The 16,515-nt window shown below is 37.6% G+C and overlaps 1 protein-coding gene across 2 annotated transcripts in view; it reads left to right on the forward strand.

Annotated features, from left to right (window-relative positions):
• Positions 1–16,515, forward strand: part of LOC140552140 (potassium voltage-gated channel subfamily KQT member 4) — a 72,974-nt gene that overhangs the window by 37,659 nt on the left and 18,800 nt on the right. For both annotated transcript variants that reach the window (XM_072676158.1, XM_072676157.1), the window contains exons 2-8: positions 7,236–7,326; positions 11,473–11,599; positions 12,334–12,509; positions 13,773–13,898; positions 14,068–14,178; positions 14,258–14,353; positions 15,867–15,955. In XM_072676158.1, coding sequence (XP_072532259.1) covers positions 7,236–7,326; positions 11,473–11,599; positions 12,334–12,509; positions 13,773–13,898; positions 14,068–14,178; positions 14,258–14,353; positions 15,867–15,955 — 816 coding nt within the window. The remainder of the gene's footprint in view (positions 1–7,235; positions 7,327–11,472; positions 11,600–12,333; positions 12,510–13,772; positions 13,899–14,067; positions 14,179–14,257; positions 14,354–15,866; positions 15,956–16,515) is intronic.

Genomic DNA, 16,515 nt, shown 5'->3' on the forward strand with positions numbered 1-16,515 from the left:
AAGCACAGACAGACAGTTGTAGTTTTCAGTCAAAATAACAAAGAAACACTAATTGATAAAGGGTTTCTATTTTTTCTAAGTATCACAAGAAAAAAGAAATATCTGTTTAAAACATGATATAAATATGACAAAACAAAGACAACAATATATAATATAAATATAACCACTGCTGTTTATTATTACTGTTTAAATGAAATAGTCTAATAGTGAATAGGTGAATAGTGTATCTGCTGTAACTAGGAATGCACCGATACCACTTTTTCCTTTCCAATACCAGATTTTCAAGTATCTGCTGATACAGAGTATTGACACCAACTCTGACTGAATACTCGATAGATGGCCATAAATCCTGATATTTATAGGTTGTACTTTTTTATATCTTATCCTAAAAAACAGCATTTACTGATTGAATAACTGCACATATAAAAAGCTATGAAAAATATCAAATAAAATAAAAATTGACACAATGCAGAAATACATGCAAGTAGGGAAGCATACACTGGCTAAGCTCGACTAAACAGCTTTTTAACTGGTGTTTAAAATTCACATTTCAGAGCAGTGAAAAAAACACCAGTTTAGAAACAAAAATCTATTAAATGTCTGTTTATTGGTAACAACTATTTATGACTGGCTTTTATTGGTTGTTTAAATGTTTGGTTTAATAACAAAAATACAAGCAAATATGTTAAAAATATGTTATGTAAAAAAAAAGTTGGGCATCAGTAAGCTTGATGGTATCAGTGCTCTCTGTTGTGATACTGGATCAGTTTTGCAACACTAGCTGTAACTGTTAACTGCAGAGTAACCACACCTTTCCTGTTTTCAGGTTTCTTAGTGGTTACTGACATACCATGAACCTCTAACACTGTTGTGTCTCTACTGATCTTCTCTTTGGTAAAGACAAAACAGTGTTTGAGGTTCATGGTATGTCAGTTCCATGTATGAATCATAATTCAACTATGCCAAAGTAAATACAGTATGACAGTCCAAGGCACCTTTAGGTCAGTTCTTTTCAGCTTTTCAATCAAACTCTGAAGACACTTACTTCTTGTCTCCTACGTGCTCTCTGTACGTCAGATGCATTGACATGATTAACAGCCAGGCTGTGCTCTTGTTTGCAGAGGATCAGAGAGACACTTCTGAAACTGCTCCATTTTGACCTCTTGGGAGCATCTTTTTGCTGATTTTGAAGATTTAATTTCTGTTTTTCTTTCTAATTGACTTTTTTTTCTCCCAATATGGAACAGGCTTGCAGGATGGACCTGAAACTTGCCGCTCAGCTGAAATGTGACCCAGTGCACATGGTCTTTGTATGCTCTAATGTATCTGTCTTTTACCGTGTTCATCATTTTTGGCTGGGCGGCATTTGGGGCAATCTGAGAGGTTTCTGGACAGGCCTCTCTTCATCCAGCCTGATTGCTGCTGATTCAGGACTGGAGCACTGGAACTTGGCTCTCAGTTCCTCTATTGTTTTCCTGGGATCTTTTTACCTAATATCAGTCTGGAGCTAATGACTAATGAGCCAGGCTGAGCGGTGGAAGAATGCGTGTATGGCTGACACATGACCCCATAATCTTCTGACACAGTCACCCAACTATTTCTGCCTAGTGCTCTGTAAACATTTGGAGGCCTTTGTTTTCCACATCTACCTCATTTTGCACATTTCACGCAATGTTAATTAGACAGTGTGCTGTCACAGACTGTGTGGTGTGATTTATTTCATTACAGTGACCTAAATACACGTGCAACATTCAGGGATGCTGAATTGCAATTTTCCCCAAACATGCAACTGCTTTTGAACCAGCAGTTGTGATTTCTGCATAGATCAGTAGAATTGAAAGAATCTACTTTTATGAAAGGTTATGTTCTGTTCTGTGTTTTTGTGTGCTTTACAGTGGTGTTGATAGGAATCAGGGTCACAATATATTGTATATAAATGGAATTATATATTTTATTTGCTATCCAAATTAACCAGTGAACCTCAATGTGTCTTCTGAGTTTTCATATGTAATGGTGGTGGTGGTAAAACAGGGGTACATTTGAAAATACAGTTAGTCTGCATCCAAAACCATACTATATGACTGTAGTCCATACTAGTATATAGAGGTTGGCAGTATGACAATAGTTTATCGGATTGTGATAAATCACAATATGCTTTTCTAAGCATGTCGGGAATATTGTCAGTACCTAAAGAACACTGATCAGCTGCACATTTCATGACAAACTGTGTAATTGTCTGCTTTAATTGGATGAAGTGCAGCAGTAATCAGTATTTGAATAGTAGCTTTTAAGAATCTGATGCCACATATACAGGATCATGTGTATCATAGTAAATACTGTGTATCGCAAAAATGCCTTTATATATTGTGATACAATATTTTTACCATATCACCCACCTCTACCCCTACAAGCATGAGAGTGTGATAATCACTCGCTTTTTGGCCATTAATAATTCTGCAGTAATTGAAGAATGTGCAAACATTTAAGATTAACGCAAAAGTGTGGTTAACTAACTACATTTATAAAGGAACAGTTCATTAAATACACTTCTTTATTTTTTACTCAAAGTATAAGGGCAAATATTAGCACAAAACAAATGGAATATACATCTACTGTATGTTTCTGAAGAATCTGTAGATAAAAATCTCCAAATCTTTTGAGTTTATAGGGAGTATGTACTTTTTTTATTGTTTCTCCAGGGGCATTTAGTTATTACACTGTGGAATAACTAACACAACCAGGTGGAGGCAGTACTTTATCTTGGCATGCTCTTGATTTGTGTTGTTTAAATAGTTTAAAATGGTGTTATATTGCAGCCAGCAAGAGGGAGGTTAAAATAATATAGTGAATATTGAGAAATACACTATATGGATAAAAGTATCAGGACACCGGCTCTTTCCAAAATCAAGGCTATTTAAAAGGCTATTTGTATATAAAGGAGTTTATCTTGCTTTTGTTGGAGTAACTGTCTCCATTGTCCAGGGAAAGCTTTCTAGTAAATGTTGGAGCATTGCTGTGAGGATTTGGTTGCATTTGCATTTGCACGTTTGTTTGTATTTTCCAAACGTGGTGCATGTAATTCTCTGTTGTGAATGCTTTAAAAAAGGTTTTAGGCCAAGACTTCATCTCAGAGTGATCGTAAAACAATGTCTCAGGCATCAGGCAATATATTCATAACTATTTCATGTAATAGCTTCCTGTGCGGCTGCTTTTAGAGGCATTAAATGCTTCACAGGTCTGGTTCCACCACTGTGATTCATTCTGACTTGGTAGGTTTCTCTGGGATGGCAAATTTCACATCAGACTACTCTGAAATACTCTTGTTTGTAGCTTAACCATTTAATTATGTAGACATTTTGTAAGGTCAGTATTATTCTTTAAGGCTGACTAAGTACTATATTTCTTTTTCGTAAATGCACAGGGTTCTGATCTACTTGCAAAACATCCAAATTGAATTTACTTATTTCTGTAATTATTTTTTTTTACAATTCAAATAAAACAGTACAATACAGAATCAAATGTAAAATTAATATAGTACAAATTTTATGCAATCAGACTTTTTCCACTGTCAGAAATAGTCTCTTATATAATCATGCAAATCAATAAGTTAAATAAAACTCATCCAGAAGTGTTAAGTCAGGCTTTGAAGTTCATTGCATATTTTTTTTACCAGAAGGTGTCTGCTGGGTGAGATAAGTATAAGTATATTTGCAATAGTCTTAGACTGTATGCTAACCATCTCAGAAACTATCATGGTTTTAAGGTATCACCATATATGATATTTCATAATTCATCCTATTATTGTTGTTCTTCTTATTATTCCTTATTATTATACACCCTTAAAGGCATGACAACAGCAGTTATTTTTACATAGTTAATATACTAAAATAACATATTGAAAGTATATTTAAAATGTCTCTCTTTTCAAATATATATAAATAAGAAGTTATGCTCTTTTGAACTATTTCTAGTTAATGATTATTTTCATTATGGATAAAACGGCTAATTTTTTTTCTTTATTTATTGATTGTTTTTTAAAACTCAAATACTGGTATCAAGCACATATACATGGTAAGACAACCATCAATATTAATACCATGGTATACCTAAAACTGATACCGCTGCAACCCTACATAATAGGTGTATGTTCTCAGCCAACGACTGAACTTTCCCCCAGCTGACTTACTGGATGTTGTTTTTGTTAATTACAGTAATTAACGTCAACAAATTCCCTAGTGCTATTAAGACTGATCACTAGGAAGCTCATGATCTCAATAATCTTGCTGACTTTCTTTGTTGCTTCTCGGTGTCAACTTTTCGGCCTTTGCCTGTGCCATTAGCTCAGCACGTCCCACTCATGCTCTAAATATGATTTCTGCTGTTCTCAGTACCAGCTGCTGCTTTTTTGTCCAAAACGGGCAGTGGAAAAGTTTAGCTCTGCTCTGGAAATCCTTCCTCACTGAAGAAATCAGAATCATTGTTTGTACCTCATTTTATGTTGGTCCTAGAAAAAACCATAGTAACGGCCAATTAAAACAGACATTAATAAGCTAATGCATGTTAATGAGTAGTGCTCAGCTCCTGCTGAGTGTCAAAACAGAAAATCTCAGAATCAGAGCCACAAGTTCTAGAAAATGCAGCAACACTTGCACAAAGAAAGACGAGTAAACAAACAGTTTCAATACAAAATTAAATGTAACAACAATTTCCATCCAATCCAGAAGCCAAGATGGAAAGTAGAGAAAAGCATCCAGAAAAAAATGCAGTTTCAGTGCTCTACACAGACAGCATGTCTTCACTGACCTGAAGACTTTACTGAGAACTTTAATTCTTTTAAATCCTAGCAGAGCAGGATTTTCATTTTTATTTATTTAATTATTTTATTCTGAAGGGCTGAACAAAACAAGGTTGTTAAGTTACATAAAATCTTGTAAATTGTATGCTAATTTTACACCCTGCTTGTATTCCAACCTAGTATGCCCAATTTATGCAATTTCATTATTGGACAATGTTGCCTCGGGGTCATGTGACCAGTTTTTTGCACTTTCATTGGATAGTATTTAACTAAGTGTATAACTCCTATATAGATAGCATTGACTAATTAAATGGGTGTCTTATTTTATTTTCCAAAACAATAAAAAAAAATATTTTCATTTAATCCATGCTGATTTTTTTGTGTGCCAGGGTGGTTTACGAATTCCTAATGGTGCATGCACATATGGGAAAAGAGCAGTAGGGCCGGATAATGGCAGTAGTAGTGCCAAAATCTTCTGGTAAAACCGCAGATAATCCTTATTTATGAATGAGCAAACGTGTTACCGTGACACTGCTCCCTCTTAAGATCACAGAAAATCTGCCAGTACACTTTATGGCTCTGTCCCAGTATGTCCTTTGTGGTTGAGACATATTCACTTGACTTCTGACCTTAATGACTATAACATCTGTGAAAATGATCACACTGTGTTTCTCCAAACAAGTATGTTAAGCGATTACTTCCACACTTACCCTCTCCATGTGTGGTCATATTACACAACCCAGAATTAAAACAGCAGGGAATGAAGTGGTCCGGCTTGCCAGATGACTGAGTCGAGGACGCTGCTCCACTCAGGAGAAGGATGATCTGCTCATTGTGGGATCTGGCATCAACCCCAGCTGCTGCTGTGAAGTTCATCCAAAAGCTCCCTCATTCACTGGGGTGCAAATGCAACACACTGTAGGCTTTGTTTCATGGGACTTCAGCTGCTAACACCTGGGGTAGCCTGGGAATCTCCACTGCACAAATTTCCCCCCAGAAACCACAGTGTTCAGCGGGTCATGGGTGAAGACATAAGGGTGCCTTACTGTCTAGTAGCCTACCTATAGTATTTTTAGTGTCTAAAAGTAAAAAAAAAAAAGTTTTAGTTTATGCCTTTTATAGGAGTAAAATACAAAACGTAGTTGCACTGTAGAGCAGAGCGGGGCACAACATCCCACTTTTAGTGTTAGCAAGATTAATATTTTTGATATGATCAATGTGAAGATCCTGAACCTGAACTCTGTCTCCAGCATCAACAATTCATGAAGAGTTCTTCAGTATGGAAATGTTGTCCGTGGATGAGTACAGGTGGAGTTTAGTGGAGTAGATACCCATATCTATGGCCAGTGTTGATCAGGATGTAGGGTTCTAATGTCTTTTGGTTAACCTTGTATTTTACAAGAATGTTCGTCAAGAATTCTGACTCAATTGTGATTATGAGCATGTGTGTATGGCGCATCGGATTAGATGATAGGTCACTGTCCAATCATGTGTAGAGATGTTTTGCAAAACAGAGTATTGATTTATTTTTCATAGGTTACATTAGGGCTCAACGATATGGTCGATACGGTCCTGATGATAATTATCACAGTATTTTGTCATTAAGACAAAATTCACCAGTCGCTGCAGATTTTAAAAACTGCTTTCTAAATACAGGATGATAGTGATTTTTACTCAGAACTAGTTACTCTCTCTGTAATGAAATGTGCAGTCGCTCAGTGGTCTTTAAGTACTGACGATATTGACAATATAGTCATACAAGAATACTGCATATGACAATAACAGCACTTTTTATAATTCGAAAAAATTACGTATTGCCCACCACTAGTTTAGGTGGCAGACGGTGGTTAATTTTGTGTTGTGTTTAAAGCCTGACCACTAGATAGTAGTGTTGACCTTGAGACTTATTGGCCTTGATGTTGCATTTTATGATTTTAGATTTACTAAAATTAGATTTTAGAATTGTAAAAATCATCCAAAAAAAAATCACCTCGCTCACGGTATCGCAGTATATCACAATATATTGAATTTGTAGCCCTGTATCAAAATACATACCATATCACTATGTTCTGCCAGCATACAGCCCTAGTCAACTGGAGTCGGTACTGGAGTCAGGCAACATGCAGCCTCAGCACTGATGGGTCATTTCTTTGTGTTCCATTTGCATCCCTCTTGTGCCTCAGTGCAGTTTGTTGTTTTTTTTTTGTTTGTTTGTTTCTTCCATAAAGTTTCATACTGTTATCATGCTGTTCTCAGACCTGTCAAATATGCTGTCACCAGTGTAGCAACATTACTTGTGTATTCTAGTCCTAGTTTGAGTCTGAGTTTAAAACTTTATATTTGTGTTTATATTTCAGTCCAGATCATCTGAATCCAGGTCTCATGTCTGTGGTTGTGTGTGTGTTTTGTGTGTGTGTGTGTGTGTCTTTGTGTGTTGCAGTTTTCTTCTGGTGTTCAGCTGTCTGGTGCTCTCTGTCTTCTCCACCATTCCCACCCATCAGAAAATCGCCAATGAGGGTCTCTTCATCCTGGTAAGAGGAACAAATACCATGTGCCCCCATATACACTCTAAGCTAAGAAAGGCTTATTCATATACAGTGCTGGAAAAGGGTTCTTTGACTTGACTTGGTCTTTGAATTGATAGTGGAACCTTTTTGGGTCTGTAAAGAACCACTTAAAAGAGGTTTTCCATCAATGCAAAGAAAGCTTTAATCAAACTAAAGAACCATTTAAAAATCCTAGTAAGTGAGTTGTCATGGTCACCTTATGTGGCCACCTTATTGACTTGTGCTTAGTAGTAAACTTTCTTTGAATTTTTAGCCTATTCAGACTAGCTGAGGATATTCTTGAGTAAGTAGCAAAGCACTTTTGTAAGTCGCTCTGGATAAGAGCATCTGCTAAATGCCTTCAATGTAAATGTAAATTTCATGGTTCTATATGGAACCAATGTCTTTACTAAAAAGCCCTCGAAGAACCTTTTTACCAATTTACTTTGACAGTTGTTACCAAAGAAAAAAGGGAATTACTTACTGTATAACTTCATAAAACTTATTATAACAATATAAAAAAAGATATTGTTACGATCATCCTAAATGAGGCTAACACAGCTAATGTATATACACCAACCAGCCATAACATTAAAAAAGAAGAACAGAAGAACAGTGATTATCTGCATCTGTCGAGGGGTGGATGTATTAGGCAGCAAGTGAGCAGTCAGTTCTTGAAGTTGATGTGTTAAAAGCAGGGAATATGAGCAAGCACAAGAATCTGAGCTACTTTGACCAGGGCCAAATTGTGATGAGGAGTGGGTCAGAACATCTCCAAAACATCAGCCAGGACTTGTGTTGTGTTTCTGTTATGCAGTGGTCAGTACCTACCAAAAGTGCCCCAAGGTTGGAGAACCAGTGACAGTTGGGGGCCCCACCTCACAACTTACACAACTTGCTAATGTCAGAAATCTTGTGGATTCCATGCCTCCAGAGCTGTTTCGAAGGCATGAGAGGGTTGTAATGTTATGGCTCATCAGTTTATATTGTTGAATGTAATATAGGTAAATAAATTGACAAAAATGATCATTTGTAGATGGCTGCTCCAACAGTTTTTAGCTATACAGCATAGGTTTGTCTCTTTTTATAGATAATAGTATGTCATACATTGTCAGGAACGATATAATCAAGCATCCAGATACCATTACATTTACCTTATGGCTCCAGTGCAAAACTAAAGTAGTAAACTTTATGCATTATATTACAAACACACACACACACACTCTCTCTCTCTCTATAGACAGTCAGCTGTCTTTTTCCACCACACGTAGCTGATGCACATTCAGGTTCCATCTTTGATTCCCCTTCTTACTGTATTGTTGCAAATGCTAAGCCCTAAACATGCTGTTCTTTAAACACCAAACTGTCACAGAGACATAGTGTTGTCTGTAGCCTGTAGTCTTACCTTAAGAAGACTTTCAGTCCTTTCTTTGCAAACTGAAGAGCCAAAAGGTTGAAGGAAAGCTCTAGTTTACAGGCCCCTGTCAAGCAGAGTCTTTGTGCAGATCCTATTTGCATTGTCTCTATTGTTTCCAAATGCTAACATACAAATGAATATTGCTTGAAGCACCTGACAGTGCTTTTCTATGGATACTGTATCCAATAGCAGTGTATACAACTTTGTGTGTCATTTTTGGAGGTGTGCCTTAAGAAAGTGATGAATAGGGACCATTTTTTCATTTGCCAGCAGTATGGATCAAATGTGCCGTGTTTGCAGCACTTTTTGCAGTCCATTGTTTTTACTAAGAGTTCAACAGATTGTTGTTGGCACAGTACACACAAAAGTACACCCAAATCGTTTTTTTCAAAAGGAGAAGAACAGCAGAATTTGGAACAATTTGGATAATAATCTTGGATATATATACACTACATACAAAAGTATTTGAACACCTGCTCATACATCATTTCTTCCAACAATGAATGAACAATTTTGTTGGAGTAATTGCCTTTGCTGTCCAGAGAAGACTTTCTGCCAGATTTTGGAGCATTGCTGTAAGGATTTGATTGCATTCAGCAACAAGAGTGTTAGTGAGATCTGGATGTTGATTTATTACCACCCCACCTCATCTTTGACTCCCCAATTCATCCCAAAAGTATTGACTGGAGCACCAGTTCCACTGCTCCACAGCTCAGTGTTGGGGGGCTTTATACCCCTCTAGCCCATACCTGGCATTAGACATGGTACCAATATGCTTATGTTTAATAGGCTCCGCGCAACAGATTTAAAACCCTGGTGCTGGACTACAAAGCCAAGAATGGACCAGCCTCTCCGTACTTGATGGAAATGGTCAAAAGCCGATCAGCACCAAGAGTCACTCACTGTCTTAAAACGCAGACTGAAGGCCTGTCTCCTCCAAGAGTACTTGGGAGAAGTGTCGTGTCGAGTATTCTGGTGTCCATACTCTTGTATTTAGTAGTATCTAAGCTTAGAGATATCTTTTGGATTCTAGCCTTTAAAGGATATTTTGTGAGTAAACAGGGAATCACTTTTCTCTCAAGTTTCTCTGGATAAGATTGTTTTCTAAAAGCCTTGAATGGATATGGTTTATCTGCTCCAGAAAGTCCTATTCTGTTGACAGTATTTCAGGGGCTAGACAAGCTGTGTGTGTGTCCATTTGCACATCTGTGTCAGCAATGGGTGCAACTGAAAGTAGCTGAATGCGTTCATTAGAAGGAGTCTCCACAAACAATTGGACAAATAGTGTATATACATTGTTGTTGTTGTTTTTCCTGTGATGTTGTTTTTGGCTTTAGACTCAAATCACATTTAGTCTTCATTTGTCATGTTTGTTATGATTACCTAGAGAAGCGTCTCAGGTTGAGCTTATTTCTCACACTGATTGGCATGATTGGCAGGTTGCAAGCTGGCCTGTACAGTCTCATGTCTCCTTGTGGCCGCATTAAGTATGTGTGTAAGTGTGCATCTTGTTTTCCAGCGGGCTCTTTGCGGAGCAAAATGGCAGTGTAAGCACAGCACAGGATTCAGGTGTTGTTGAGTGTGCAAGAAGTAGCCGTCTCGAGCCACTAATCTTAACGGCAATCCTATAATCACCCATTCAGTATGAAGTGCTTTTGAGGGACGTAATGGAGGACTCTCTCTCTCTCTCTCTCTCTTTCTCTCTAATGGCAGAGAAATATGTTGCCTGACATTTTCCTTCTTTTTTCAGATCATGTTATGTGGAGGACTCAGGAATTCCATTAGAATTAGTCGATACAAGGCTCCAGAGTACAGCCGTAGGAATCAACTGCATTGAAAACTGTGACTACACGCTAGAAGACTAGAGCTAGACGATTTAGTGTTTCTTTTTGTCTACAAATATATTGATGTCTGAAATGCAATGAGACATTGTCAGCCACTACCAATTAACACCTAATACCCCATTTATACCTGGTCACGGCATTCTAACAGGATTACATCTGGACAAGGCCAGGCCACATAAAAATGACAGATACAAATCTGATCACTCAAACCACTTCAGGAGGTGGCCTGAGACGCATTTGAGCCACGTTATAGCAGAGTAAACCTCCTAGTACAACAGAAACTCCAGCAATAACTGACAAATTGCAATTGACTACCAAGTGTAAACACATGTGGCTAAAATCAGGATACAATCCAGATACTAGTCACATAAATTTACCAGGTATAAACTGGGTCAAAATATCTACATTTAATCCAAGCCAGTTGGCATGTGATGTTAAAAGTTGGGAGAAATGTTGAAAAAAGCCAGTAAACAGCTAAAATTAACAGCTGAAATTAGAACTGTCATTATGAACTCCTCATGAAATCCACATTTAGGCCGATTAGCCAAAAATACTTTCACTTTTTCTGCCCATTTTCATCTGTAAGTGCTCTGCCATGATGTAGTATTCCCTCAGTAAACAGATTAACAGACTAATTTCCCTGTTATATTAAAGCCTTCCTGTGAAGTTGAATGCTTTCTCTGATTGCTGTGACACCTGAGGTAGCTCAGTTTTGTAGAAAGCATAGTTACTACTGTGTCACATGGCTAGTTGTGAAAGTCCAGGTCACGCTATTTGTGTTCAAATCACTCATTCTAACTTTTGTGAGAGAAGGAGAAAGCAACTGAGCACAGAACTCTGACAGGTGTCTGTGTGCTGTGTGTCCTGCAGGAGTTTGTGATGATCGTAGTGTTTGGGCTAGAATACTTTGTGAGGGTTTGGGCTGCTGGCTGCTGCTGTCGCTACAGAGGATGGCAAGGTCGACTGCGCTTCGCCAGGAAACCCTTCTGTGTTATAGGTAAAGCATGCATCTGTTATTCACTACTGACAATTTGTTATATTGTTTGATATGTTGAATGGACCAATAGAAATGCTCTGAAAGGACTTGGAAAAGAACCTTTTTACATTAAAAGTTAAGAATATATACAGTATATCATTGCTGTCCAGTGAAAAACATGTATCTCCACAATTGTGAATAGAAATGTTTTATAGGAAAAGGGAAAATGTTCTTAACTTTAAATGGATGTTCATGTAAAAATGATTATATTCCAAGTGATTTAGAGCATTATTATGTATTATTATGTATTATGTATTATGTATGTATGTATGTGACAAATTATGTGTGTATATGTATGTATTCTAGTAATGTCACTTTTAATAGAAGCCACTGGACAGTTTAAAATTACAAATTTAAAATGACAACCATATTAACCATACAATAACAGTACACTTACATTACAACCATTTCTGTTTATTTCTTAAAGCCCTGCCTGCTCTTATATGGCCATGCCATTTACCCAAGCAATAGCTCATTCAGACTGAAAGTAATTGGAAGTAAATTGTGTAGACACACAATGTATGATGGATTTTGGAGAGTTTTGAATCAGTGTGTAATACCACTACTCAGATTCATCTCCAGAGACAGAGATCTGATTAAAAACACTTCAGTATTTCTTTAGTCTGGGGGAAATCAGTCAAGACATTGCCTGCTTACTGTCTCTCTCTGTATCTACTGTCTCTGTCTGTCTCTAGACTTTATAGTGTTTGTGGCGTCGGTGGCTGTGATAGCGGCCGGCACGCAGGGGAATATCTTTGCCACCTCTGCTCTGCGCAGCATGAGATTCCTGCAGATCTTGCGCATGGTGCGCATGGACCGCCGCGGAGGCACCTGGAAGCTGCTGGGCTCTGTAGTGTACGCTCACAGCAAGGTGACCACACACACTCATATACACACACACACTTACACGCAAACAGTACAGTACAGTGCCTTAACCCCATTCCAGTTTCTTTTTGTGGAAACTGCTTGCTCTCACATGGCTGTGCCGTTTTGTCAAACAGTAAGAGAAGCAAATTCAAACTGAAAGGAAATGGAGCGGTCATAGAACGTGTAATGTATAATATGTCTATAACAAGTGCTCTGGGTTTGGGGATTTAGGTAGGATTGACAAGTCTCTCTTTCGCTGCAGAGCTAAACTGGTAGACTACCCTATGACTTTTTTTAGGGTCCATATTAAAATTGTATCTATTCTGAAACATACGCAGTCTTGTGAAAAATGTATTTTATGATCATTTTATTATTTTGAGAGATGGAGATAATACAACTGAAGACTTAAAAATAATTTCTAAAAAGTAATTTAATGTGATTCATAGATATTCAGATTTCTTGTAAAGAGGAAGTTAGTATGTATTACTATGTGAAATTCCTAACATTAGAACCAGGTGATCCACATCAACTGCAGATGATAGAGCATGGTTAGAAAGGGGTTGTGGAGGAGTTTAAACCTCAGACATTTAGTTTGGTTTGCTCTTGATTGTTGAAGTGAGTGGCCAGATTCAAAGAACTCTCTCTCTCTGCCTTCAGAAAGAAGGTTGTAGGTGCAGTTGAGTCTGGGAGGAGATTTTAGAAATAAGCTGTTCCACTAACTGCTAAATCAAGTGGGGAACAACTGAAAAAATGGCCAGATCAGGCCATTCTAGCCAGTTCAGACCTCGAAAATTACAGGATCTACAGGTAGCTCTTACCACCACTGCTGATGTATACATTTGGTGTTCTAACCTATTCTTCACAGGAAGTTTGCATTTGTATTAATTACACTTAATTACAAGTAATGAAAAAAGACGCCTCTTTAGTTGTCAAATGTCCAGGTGTTTAAATATATTAAAAAAGATAAAGGTTTTTATGAGGTTTCCTATTTCTTTCACATAACTGCACATGAAAGTCCTGTAAAACCACTTCATTTGTGAATAATGAAATGTGTTCAAAGATGCCCTTCTGTATGTTTCTAAAGTCCTCTCCTTTGCATTATTGAACTACTAGTATCTGTAGCACCAGTGTTATAGATATGATATTGTGGCCTTATAAATGTAGAAACAACAGGTGTTGTTTCTTGGACTTTTTCTTTTACAGTTGTAAAGAAAAGTGTAAACTGTGACAAAGATTTTCTCTTGCTCCATCTACCTCTCTGTTTCAGGAGCTCATCACGGCCTGGTACATTGGCTTCCTGGTATTGATTTTTGCCTCGTTTTTGGTCTATTTGGCTGAAAAAGACATCAACACAGAGTTCTCGACCTATGCAGACTCCCTCTGGTGGGGAACTGTAAGTACAGTCAGGCCCAGAGCTGAGCTGTTATTGAGTTGTTTCTCTAATTCTTGTTCTCCAGTTGGGTAAACGGTTGTACAATAGTACCTTTAAAGAAATTAGGATAAATATTGTGGAAAACTCTCGTTAGTGCCCCTGTCCTCTTAAACACAGTATCTGTTTCCAGATAACCCTCACCACAATCGGTTACGGTGACAAGACTCCACACACCTGGCTTGGCCGACTTTTAGCAGCTGGCTTTGCCCTGCTGGGGGTGTCGTTTTTTGCCCTGCCTGCAGTAAGTGCATCTGTTAATCCATCGATGGACCATTCACACAGAATCTGGACCTTCTAACTTATGTGTTTTGTTCTTCAAGGGGATCTTAGGTTCAGGGTTTGCTCTGAAAGTCCAGGAACAGCACAGACAGAAGCACTTTGAGAAGAGGAGAACGCCTGCAGCCAACCTCATACAGGTGATGACCTGATCCGCAACACACCTGCCTACTGTACCCACTGCACCTCACACAGTGAAAATCTTTTTTAGGATAGTCATCTGTATAATTAGGACAGATTCTTTTTTCATTTCAGCATTACACTGTAATTTATCCTGATTTTCAAGCACACATTGCATTCTGGGTAATTTAATCATGGCCTACTCACAGCTTATTATGCAGAGTAGAAGAGAAAGAATAAGACCATCACTGTGAGAGAGGGGATAATTGATAACTGTATATGTTTTAACTGTTTTTGTAACTGTGATATTGTTAGGTATAGTAGAATAATTAGTATAATAATATACTATTATTTGAATATGACATGTAGCCAGTGATGAACCTTAGGCATTAGCTAAATGTAGCTATATTCCATTAACCAAGTTAACAAACAATATTTACAGCTTTAGCTACTGTAGTACTGTAGTTTTCTCTCGTATATCCTGATTTCAGAAGCTTTGTCCAAAGATGGATACCAAACTCTATGCATAAAAAAAAACAAATAATAATAAAAAAAAAAAAAAAAAAAAAAAAAAAAAAATATATATATATATATATATATATATATATATATATATATATATATAAGTCTAAAGATAAACTGAGCAAGCCAAGGAAATTCTCCCTCAGAGCTGGAAGAAGCAACTTTCGGGAGAACCAAGACTTACAAGTGGGGACCTATCCTCCTCTGGTCTAAACTATGAATATGTTTTCAGGTCAATGTACCACTACGTAAGACTGTTCTTGTGTTCAGATTTGCTGATAGTTACAGTATAATACAAAGTACAGATGATAGTTAATGGTGGTAATAACAATAATAATAATAATAAACTGAGCGGGAGCAGTGAGCGGGAGCACTGAGCAGGAGCACTGAGCAGGAGCAGTGAGCACGAGCAGTGACCAGTGGCAGTGAGTGGGAGCAGTGAGCGGGAGCAGTGAGCGGGGGCACTGAGCAGGAGCAGTGAGCACGAGCACTGAGCATTGAACATGACTGCCCAATGAACATTACTAAGAGTTAGCATAGCATTATACTCTCCAACATAACACTGCAAACCAGTAGGTTAATCTTTATGTTGGGTTAAGGTCACAGAGGGATTTATTCATGTTAAACAATAACGTGAGTTACAGAATACAGTTGAATATTGACACCAAACCCAGCTGATGTTTTGGTTAGACTGACTCAGTTATCCTACCCTCACAATCTTGACAGGATCTTGTGAAAGTGGCTCAGATTCTTATGCTTGCTTATTTCTTCATCACCCTCAATAACTAACTGTTCTCCTGCCTGAAGATGATCAGTGTTTCTCCACATCACCTGTCAGTAGTGTTTATGTCATGGCTGATCTATGTAGAACATGTCTTTTAATAGTACTTTTTGAAGGAGTGACAGAAGTGTTTGTTGACTTTATGGACATTATGATGGTCATTGTGATGAGATTCTTTGAATTAGTGACCGTAACATTTGCAAATGTGTGTGTCTGTGTGTGTTCATCAGGCTGCATGGCGCCTCTACTCTACAGATGCTCAGCATTCATATCTCACAGCTACCTGGTACTTCTATGACAGTATGCTTCCATCCTTCAGGTAAATATGTTCTGTCCACCTATGTCCTGAGCTACCTGCCTGTGTGCTGTGCAGACTGAACCATCCCATGTACTAGCCCTGTAAAAGCTGCTTCAGAAATGTCCTGACAGATCTTTTTTAAAATCTTTTTTATCTTTTTTTTAAATCAGTAAAGTTTAGGCATTAATAACAGGTATTAATCATTTAATTATTTAAAATAACATTGTTTTAAATATAAATTACTGAGAATTAAAGTTAAAACATAACATTGTTATTAAAACTGTAGTTACATTAAAATCTGCCCGGGAGAACCCATGTCTACTAGCCTGCATAGGGATGCTGAAACAGTCTGTTATAGCACTCTGAAACTATTGCATCAGGTGCTGAATTTCAGATTTTGTAATGGACACTTTTTATGCTACTCACAATATATAAAATAGTTGTAAAAATGCCTCAGCAATATTTCAGCCCATTTACAGGCAAAGGCATTAAAATGTCACTTCTTTGACCCACATCTACTGAAAATGAAGATGTCATTATGATCATTCCTTACTTTTTTATTTTAATCAACATTTGGTTTT

The sequence above is a fragment of the Salminus brasiliensis genome, chromosome 3, assembly GCF_030463535.1.
Source record: "Salminus brasiliensis chromosome 3, fSalBra1.hap2, whole genome shotgun sequence".
Taxonomy (NCBI): Eukaryota; Metazoa; Chordata; class Actinopteri; order Characiformes; family Bryconidae; genus Salminus; species Salminus brasiliensis.